Below are 10,063 nucleotides of genomic sequence, written 5' to 3' on the forward strand. Positions count from 1 at the left end.
AGATCAATGGTTAAATGGAGCCAGAAAGCTCAGGTATAGTGTCCTGCTTTTGAAAACCGTTTTCCCCCATTGTGAATTCCTTGAGTTATGTTGCTCTCCACCCTCTCAATTCCAATCACTCTAGCAGATGGTCAACGGGAAAGCCATTTAAAAAAAACGGTTAGCCAGTCCAGACAGTATCAATTGAAGTCCCAATTGCTGACGTAGGACTGCAGCATGAATCTTTGTACCAGGAGGACAAAGGGGAGGCCTCAGTTCAGAACGTGGAGACACTAATGCAGAATAGGTGAGCAGCAGACTGACCACATTGCTGAAGAAAATAACTAAGTATATTCTGCGACAAAAATGAAGCATTTTTCTCTGTTAGATTTTCTACTGGATTCTTTATTGCTGGCTACAAAGTTACAGTCAGTTATTGCGTAATGCCTTCTGCAGGCTGGAGGGAATCTACAATACAATCTAGCTGATATTCACATTTTATGGCAAGATAGCGACATGAAAAATTCTACAATTCATTGGTGTGCATGGGATGACTGTTCATATTGTACCTGGATGTGGGCGTCGCAGGTCACAAAGTATTTGGCACAAATAAATGGATCAAGCCATCCCATTCAATTCCATCATCCTTGGTGACTGAGGTAGTGGTTTTGATTGACAGCTGCAACTGAGGTGAAGATGTAAGTCGGGACTGAGGGGGAGCAGGGCCCACGATTCTTTGTAGTCTCTTTGAGATACAGCTCTGTGACCAGGAGCTTCCGATTGTGAGCTAATATTTGTCACCCTGTGCTCAGCTCACCAGTCTGTCTAAAACCAGGAGGCAAACTGCTTTGTCAGTGATTATTTGATAGTGTTTCACCATATAAGGAGTAATTGTGTTTCAAAAATAAATTTTACATTGGAGGTAGCCAGGAGAAGTGCCTTTGTTCTTTTGACAATGAGGAGATTAGCAAAGGTTACAACTATTGTAGGTACGCACTTTATACCAACTACCGTTTACTTACCTTTTCAAAACTGAATAAATTTGTCAGTTGGTTTAGAAACTGAGCCTTGTTCTGATAGACTGCATATATAACTAACCCATCAAAGACAAAGACAATCAGTGGCAGCATGTGATATATTCCAGTAAGCCAAATACAGTGGCAATCGTTCTCTGGTTAATCCCTGGGACTCACTATATTTACATAGATACAGGGCAGATAAATACAAATTCTGGTTCATAGGGGAGGCAAGGTTCACTTACGGAATTGATCTGTGACGCTGAATCCAAATAGTGTATCGAACAGAAAACCCTAAAACATCATATATTGTAATTTAATTTTTTTAATGTGATGTTTGGTGCAACACTATTGGATATGGTGAATTTCAGTCTTTTTTTAAAATGACAGCAAGGGCACTAGTCTCTTCCCTATGTAAGTACCATGTAGGTTTTGAGGTTAATTTCTTTGATTTTCCTGAGGTTTATTTTTGCAATGCAAGAGGAAGGGTGGCTTGAGCAGCAAGTGCTTGTGATTTTGGTAATGTTTTATGCTACTGTTTCGTTCAAGAACCACACTGCAAGTAGGAATGCTAGTCATGCTATGAATCAGGAATTTCCCCATGTAATACAAACCTCACTGTAGCCAGGACTGGCTTTAAAGTTGCATACCAAATAGCTAAAGTGTCTCTAAACTGGGTGAAACAGATGGCCTATCAGGGGTGGAGTTGGAGGGGGGGAAAAAAGTATCTCTGAACTACTAGGAGTTAGATTGCCTCTTTGAAGAGGGAAATAACTGTTAAGGTGGATGGTCTGGCTGGGCCTGTTGTATATTAACGTAACTGGTCCAGCCACATAAATACTGTGGCTACAAGAGGTCAGAGGCTAGGTATTCTGCGGCGAATGACTCACCTCCTGACTCCCCAAAGCCTTTTCATCGTCTAAATGACACAAGTCAGGAGTGTGATGGAATACTCTCCACTTGCCTGGATGACTGCAGCTCCAATAACACTCAAGAAGTTCGACACCATCCAGGACAATGCAGCCCGCTTGATTGGCACCGAATCCACCACCTTAAACATTCACTCCCTCCACCACCAGCGGGCCGTGGCTGCAGTGTGTACCATCTACAAGATGCACTGCAACAACTCACCAATGCTTCTTCGACAGTACCTCCCAAACCCGTGACCTCTACCACCTAGAAGGACAAGCTCAGCAGGTGCATGGGAACAACTCCATCTGCACGTTCCCCTCCAAGTCACGCACCATCCTGACTTGGGATCAGATCAGCCATGATCTTATTGAATGGCGGAGCAGGCTCGAGGGGCCGATTGGCCTACTCCTGCTCCAATTTCTTATGTTCTTATGTTCTTATGACTTGGAAATATATCGCCGTTCCTTCATCGTCACTGGGTCAAAATCCTGGAACTCCGTACCTAACAGCGCTGTGGGAGAACCTTCACCACACGGACTGCAACGGTTCAAGAAGGCAGCTCACCACCATCTTCTCAAGTGCAATTAGGGATGGGCAATAAATGCTGGCCTCGCCAGCGATGCCCACATCCCATGAATGAATAAAAAAAGATACTTTTTTTTTTAGGTATAGCACAGGGATGATGGATAAGCAGGACTTGGTACAGGATAGAATTTGGACAACAAAATTTTGGATGTGCTGAAGTTTAGAGGGTGTTGGATGGGAGGCCAGCCAGGAGACCATTGGAATGGTCAAGTCTGGAGATGATAAAAAGATAGTTAATGATTTCAGCAGTAGATGGGCTAAGGTAGCGTTGAGACGGGTGATATTAGAGATGGAAGCAGTTGGTCTTTGTGTTGGAGAGGATATGGAGTTGGAGGCTCAGCTCAGGGTCGAATAGCATGCCGAGGTTGAAAATGTTCTAGTCCAGCCTAAGGCAGTGGCCGGGGAGGGGAGGGAGAGCCATTGATAAGAGAAGTGGTGGAGAGTTAGAGCTGTGGGTCATCAGTGTGCATGTGGAAGCTGACCCCATGTCTGTGGATGATGTCGCCAAGAGGCAGTATGAGGAAAAGGATAGGACCATGTCTGGGGTTCTCCAGAGGTAATGGTCCGAGGGCTGAAAGAGAAGCCAATGCTGGAGGTGCACTGGTTACACTTGAATAGTTATGAGTGGAACCATGCAAGGGCAGTCCAACTGAACTGAACAATGCAAGACAGGCACTGGAGTAGTATGGTATGGTCAACCATGTGACTGGCTACAGAAAAGTCAAGGGGAATTAGGGGGGGATAATGAACCACGGTCACAGTTACAGAGGTTAAAGCTGTTTTGCTGCTGTGGGAGGTGCGGTAATCTGATTGGAGAGATTCAACAGGGAACTGTGGGAGAGATGAGCATGGGTTTTGAAACGCAACAACACATTCATGGACAAAGAGGAAAGGAAGGTTGGAGATGGGGGTGATAGTTTGCAAGGACAGAAGAGGTTGAAGGTGTTTCTTTTTAAGGAAGGGTAATCATGGCGGTTTTGAAAGGGAGGGGGAACCATTTACAATGATAGCTAGCATGGAGGCCAGGAAGGGAAGTTTAGTGGGAATGGGGTCAGGGGAGCAGTAGGTGGATCTCATGGATGAGATGAGCTCAGAAAAGGCATGAGGGGTGACAGGAGAGAAACTAGAGACATGGGTTCAGGGCTATGGTGAAGAACGTGCTGAGGGGATAAGTGGCTTGGTGGGAAATGGGGGAGGGGAAGTAGCTGAAATAGATAGTCTCTGTCTTGGTCACAAAGAAGTCCATGGGTTCGTTCCTTGCACTTGTTGTCAGAGGTGAGGCTGGAGAAGGTAGGGGAGAAGGGTTTAAGAAGACAGTTGGTAGTGGAGAAAAGAAGCCAGGAGGTCAACTTTGCTTTCCAAGATGATCCTAGAGTAGTGGGTGGTTTTGGCAGAGGAGTGAGGCCCAATAGTGTTTGTTGTGGCCCAGCTAGATCTGGTGATGAATGCCTAAACCAGTTGTGCACTAGATACACTAGAGTCTGCACCCCTAGTAAAAACACAAAATAAAGTGCCACCTATAATCAGGTTCATCTTCAAAGGAGGCCCATGTTTCAAGACCACATGATCAGAATATTCATGCTGCAGGCCTGTATTTATCTTTAATTTTGGACTCCTGTGATCACAGAACCAGAATCCAGGGATGAAGAGCTGCAATCTATGGTGTAAAAACAATCCTGAACCTTAACTCAACCGTGAAATTTTGAATATCTTCACTAATGAGCAGTGACAGTTTCCCACTGATCACATTATTATTGGGGGAATGGGGGTTAAAGGAGGCAAATGTTCTCTGACAATCAGAAAATACAGATGCTTTTTTTTTTTAAAAAGCTTCTACTTTTCACTTGTACGTGAAGGTTCTTAACCCTATCAGTGACAGCTCAGTCACATTATACATTTTGCATCAGTCACAGTGACGACATAAAAATATGGGTACATGTTGAGGTGAAGTTACTTTAATTAAATTTAGATAAGTTAGCGCTTTGTACCAGCTGCAGTATAACAGCAATAGGTAGAAAGTGGCCTTTTTTAAACTTCATTGTCATGTTTTTTTTAAAAATTGTAACAGTGAGCCGACGAGCGATGAGGAACCAACTGTGGAACTCAGGTCTACCAGCTCTGCTTCACTCTAAGCGGGTTTGAATGTTAAAGTACACCTACACCTAATATTCCCTAACCACGGCCTGTTCCTTCAGCACACAGTTGGCTGCAGTTAGCGACATGTGATCCATTTCCAAAAATCCTGAAAAATTTACAGCATTCTCCTTCTTTAGACTGGCTTGAAAATGACGACAACATTTTTATCCCCCAACACAACTACCAAAAACAAAACTCATCAAAATTAACTTCATTTTTTAATGTTACGGGGTTTAGCATCTTTGAAAGTAGATAATTTGCCAGACCCGGATGAAGTGTATCCCAGGCTGTTAAGAGAAGCAAGGGAAGAAATAGCGGAGGCTCTGACCACCATTTTCCAATCCTCCCTGGCTACAGGTGTGGTGCCAAAGGATTGCTAATGTTATACTGTTGTTTAAAAAGGGAGAAAGGGATGGTCCGAGTAATTACAGGCCAGACAGCCTAATCTTGGTGGTGGGCAAATTATTGGAAACAATTCTGAGGGACAGTAACAATTATCATTTAGAATGGCATGGATTAATCAAGGATGGTCAGCATGGATTCAAAGGAAGGGCGTGTCCGACTAATCTGATTGAATTTTTTGAGGAGGTAACAAGGAGGTTTGATGAGGGTAGCGCGTTTGATGTAGTCTACATGGATTTTAGCAAGACTTTTGACATGGTTCCACATGACAGACTGGTCAAAAAAGTAAAAGCCCATGGGATCCAAAGGAAAGTGGCTAGTTGGATCCAAAATTGGCTCAGTGGCAGGGTAATGGTCCAGGGGTGTTTTTGTGACTGGAAGGCTATTTCCAGTGGGGTTCCACAGGGCTCAGTACTGGGTCCCTTGCTTTTTGTGGTATATATTAAATGATTTAGACTTAAATGTAGGGGGCATGATTAAGAAGTTTGCAGATGTTACAAAAATTGGCTGTGTGATTGATAGTGAGGAGGAAAGCTGTAGATTGCAGGAAGATCTCAATGGACTGATCAGGTGGGCAGAAAAGTGGCAAATAGAATTCAATCTGGAGAAGTGTGAGGTAATGCATTTGGGGAGGGCAAACAAGGCAAGGGAATACACAATAAATGGGAGGATACTGGGAGGTGTGGAGGAACAGAGGGACCTTGGAGTGCATGTCCATAGATCCCTGAAGGTAGATACGGTGGTTAGGAAGACATACGGGATACTTTCCTTTATTAGCTGAGGCATAGAATATAAGAGCAGCGAGGTTATGCTAGAACTGTATAAAACACTACTAGTTAGGCCACAGCTTGAGTACTGCATACAGTTCATTACAGGAATGATGTGATTGCACTAGAGAGGGAACAGAGGAGATTTACAAGGATGTTACCAGGACTGGAGAATTTTAAGAAATAAGGAAAGATTGGATAGGCTGGGGTTGTTTTCTTTGGAACAAAGGAGGCTGAGGGGAGATTTAAATGAGGTGTATAAAACTATGAGGGGCCTAGATATAATGGATAGGAAGGACCTATTTCCTTTAGCAAATAAGTCAATAACCAGGGGGCATAGATTTAAAGTAATTGATAAAAGGATTACAGAGGAGCTGAGGAGAATTTTTTTCACCCAGAGGGTGGCGAGAGTCTGGAACTTGCTGCCTGAAAGGGTAGTAGAGGGAGAAACGCTCATCACATTTAAAAAGTACTTGGATATGCACTTTAAGCTATACAAAACCCTGGTTAGACCACACCTGGAGTACTGTGAGCAATTCTGGGCACCGCACCTTCGGAAGGACACATTGGCCTTGGAGGGAGTGCAGTGTAGCTTTACTAGAATGATACCCCGGACTTCAAGGGTTAAGTTACGAGGAGAGATTACACAATTTGGGGTTGTATTCTCTGGAGTTTAGAAGGTTAAGGGGTGATCTGATTGAAGTTTATAAGATATTAAGTGGAACAGATAGGGTGGATAGAGAGAAACTATTTCCGCTGATTGGGGATTCTAAGAGTAGGGGGCACAGTCTAAAAATTAGAGCCAGACCTTTCAGGAGTGAGATTAGAAAACATTTCTACACACACAGGGTGGTAAAAGTTTGGAACTCTCTTCTGCAAACGGCAATTGATATTAGCTCAATTGCTAAATTTAAATCTGAGATAGATAGCTTTTTGGCTACCAAAGGTATTAAGGGATATGAGCCAAAGGCAGGTATATGGAGTTAGATCACAGATCAGCCATGATCTTATCAAATGGCGCAGCAGGCACGAGGGGCTGAATGGCCTACTCCTGTTCCTATGTTAAGTGCCGTAACCTACAAAGCTACAGACCAAGTGGGATCTGGGTGTCCTAGTACATGAATCACAAATAGTTAGTATGCAGGAATAGCAAGTGATTAGGAAGGCAAATGGAATGTTGCCAGTTATTGCAAGGGGAATGGAATATAAAGTAGAGATGTTTTGCTACAGTTGTACAGGGCATTGGCGAGACCACATCTAGAATACCATGTGCAGTTTTGGTCTCCTTATTTAAGAAAGGACATAATTGCTTTGAAGGCGGTTCAGAGAAGGTTCACGCGACTGATTCCTGGGATATCTTATGAGGAAAGGTTGGGCCTGTATACACTGGAGTTTAGAAGGAGAGGTGATCTTATTGAAACATAAGATCCTGAGGGGACAAGAAGGGGTAGATGCTGAGAGGATGTTTCCCCTTGTGGGAGAGACTAGAACTAGGGGCCACAGTTTAAAAATAAGGGGTCTCCCATTTAAGACGAAGATAAAGAGAATTTTTTTCTCTCAGAGGGTCGTGAGTCTGTGGAACTCCCTTCCCCAGAGAGTGGTGGAGGCAGGGTCATTGAATATTTTTAAGGCCGAGTGAGATAGATTCATAGATTCCTGATTAACAAGGTTATAGTAGGTAGACGGGAAAGTAGGGTTGAGGTCACAATCAGATCAGCCATGATCTTATCAAATGGCACAGCAGGCTCGAGGGGCCGAATGGCCTACTACTGCTCTTAATTCGTATGTAAGTGCTGGAAAGTGGGATTAGGCATGATAGCTCTTTTTCGGTTGGCAAAGACACGATGGGCCAAATAGCCTCCTTCTATACTGTAAATTTCTATGATTCTATGTTACATCCAATCCAAGGAATCTTACATTTGTCCACCCCAGTCCATCACCGGCATCTCCACAACATCCAATCCAAGCAGTTTCTTAGAAAAGGGCAAAAATATTACACAATAAAACTTTTAAAAACACAGTTTAACTGAGCAGGTCATCAAATTTGAGATTTTTTTTATTATCCATTCTCAGGATGCGGGTGTCGCTGGCTAGGCCCATGTCTACTGCCCATACTTTCCTGCCTTGAGACCTGCGCTCGCATATAGGGGCTGGTTTTGTTCCCTAAAAAGGACTTAAGTGAAGATTTTTAAGACAACCCCACAGCTTCAAGGTCACTTTTACTGATACCAGCTTTTTAATTACCAGATTTTTTAAAAAAAAGTTATTACCAAAGAAAACGCACCACATAAAGGCAATGGGTGGGGCTGGACCCATAAGCACAAGATATCATTTTAAACTCAATTTTTCCAGAGAAATAGATATACCATCAGCCTCACTAACAAGAACTGGATCGTAAAACACACACACACAAACAAAAAAACAGTTCCAAGGTCGTTTAAAATATACAATTCCTGAGAAAGGCAACGGATAAGAAATTTGCCTCCATTTTGTCAGCTGTGTTATTTTTTTGACCATATTTCACAGCGGAGAGGCTCTGAACCGCGCTGTTTCTTTACCTGTGGGAAAGACGAACCACCCTGCGAGCAGAGCGCACACCAGCACCACCGGACCCGGGCCCCCAGCACTCATTCGCAGGTATTTTAACCCGAATTTGCCCTCAGCAGACATCTTGCACAAACAACCAAAACGGAAAAAAAAAATCTACTTTCGATTTCGTTCACACTTTCTGTTCACGTGGTTCCTCCGGATAAACTGCAACATTGTAATTCTATCTGTCGCTACAGGAGGGTCTGCAGCCGACTCGCAATGGAAACAGTAACATAGTCTCCATGGTGAATATATATATATATATATATATATAAATTATTACATTGTTTCATATTCGTGTTAACAAAGCTGTTTCGGGGAACTAAGGCTTCGCTAATGTCCTTATTCATGGATAGCTGTGTCTAAGACGAAGGAGGAAGCCTCCGAAAGCTTGTGAATTTAAAATAAAATTGCTGGACTATAACTTGTAAAATTGTTTACACTTATTCATGGAAGGAGGAGGGAGGGGAACGCCCGACAAATAGCCTCATATTTTTGAGTGTTCTCCCTCCGCGCGTTTCAAAGACTGTGCATTTATTGATTTACTGTAGATAAACACACCCCAAACAACCCCCCCCCACCTTATAAAGGGGGGCCTAAAACACACAAAAAAAGAAAAAAACCTCTTATTTTGGGTTTGTTGATTTACTGCACATAAACACACCCTAAACAGCCCCCCCTTTTAAAAAGGGGGGCCTAAAACACACAAAGAAAGAAAAAAACCCCACTTATTTTGGGTTTTAATGATTTACTGCACATAAACACACCCTAACAACCCCCCCCCCGCCACCCCCGCTTATAAAAGGGGGGCCTAAAACACCTGGGGAAAAAAAGAGTAGCTTAAAAGAAAAGACTGTATCAGCAACAGTTTTGTCCCTGCAGAAAACATTTTATCTGTTTGATAATATATTAAAAGCCATGGATGCAGGGAAGAGCGAGGGGAGAGAATCCACTGCCTCTGATTTGTCATGCTGTTTGTCAGTATTGGATGAGCAGAAATTTCCCCCAATTAAATATTGGCAAGACCAAAGCGATTGTCTCTGTTCCCCGCCACAATCTCCGTTCCCTTGCGATCTACTCCATCCCCCTCCCTAGCCACTGTCTGAGATTGAAATGGACTGTTTGCAATCTCGCGTCCTATTTTGACTTTGAGCTGAGCTGCCGACCGCGTATCCTCTGCATCACCAAGACCGCCTGCATCCACCTCCATAATATCACCCATTTCCGCCCATCTGCTGCTGAAACTCTCATCCCTGCCTCTGTTACCTCCTGGCTGGCCTCCCAGATAGTGTAGAGGCTGGTGCATGTACGATGTTTCTCTCTACAACATCTTTGTACTTGTTGCTGGTGTCTGGTTCTTTCAATTTGTCCAGATCCCAAATTTTTGTTTTAAATGTTTTTGGGCTGCATATAGTGACACCACTATTCCTGGCCAGAATGGAGATGATTGGGTAATTCCCCCGTCAATCACACTTGAAGACTGCACTGCTGTAAGTGACTGGGATTGATTTTATGCACATAATTTGTATGTAATTATCCTCCGCTCACTGCATTTTGCTGGAGAAATCACTGTGCTTTTGTTGGGAGAAGTTGCCACAGTTTTGGTCATGAGTTCTGTTTGCTGCAGACTCTTTAAATAGACTCAATAAATAGACTTTGTTTGCTCTGCTGTTTAGA

General features: G+C 43.4%; 1 protein-coding gene across 4 annotated transcripts in view; it reads right to left on the bottom strand.

Annotated features, from left to right (window-relative positions):
* The window catches only part of LOC137327926 (uncharacterized), a 39,623-nt gene extending 31,008 nt beyond the window's left edge, over positions 1–8,615 (bottom strand). For 2 of the 4 annotated variants that reach the window (XM_067993867.1, XM_067993866.1), the window contains exon 1: positions 8,356–8,615. In XM_067993867.1, coding sequence (XP_067849968.1) covers positions 8,356–8,467 — 112 coding nt within the window. In that variant the 5' untranslated portion in view covers positions 8,468–8,615. Of the gene's footprint in view, positions 1–548; positions 805–8,355 lie in introns of those variants that run through there. The other 2 variants (XM_067993865.1, XM_067993868.1) reach the window with 2 other exon arrangements.
* Between the last annotated feature and the right edge of the window lie 1,448 nt (positions 8,616–10,063).

The sequence above is a fragment of the Heptranchias perlo genome, chromosome 12 (assembly GCF_035084215.1).
Source record: "Heptranchias perlo isolate sHepPer1 chromosome 12, sHepPer1.hap1, whole genome shotgun sequence".
NCBI classification, from domain to species: Eukaryota; Metazoa; Chordata; class Chondrichthyes; order Hexanchiformes; family Hexanchidae; genus Heptranchias; species Heptranchias perlo.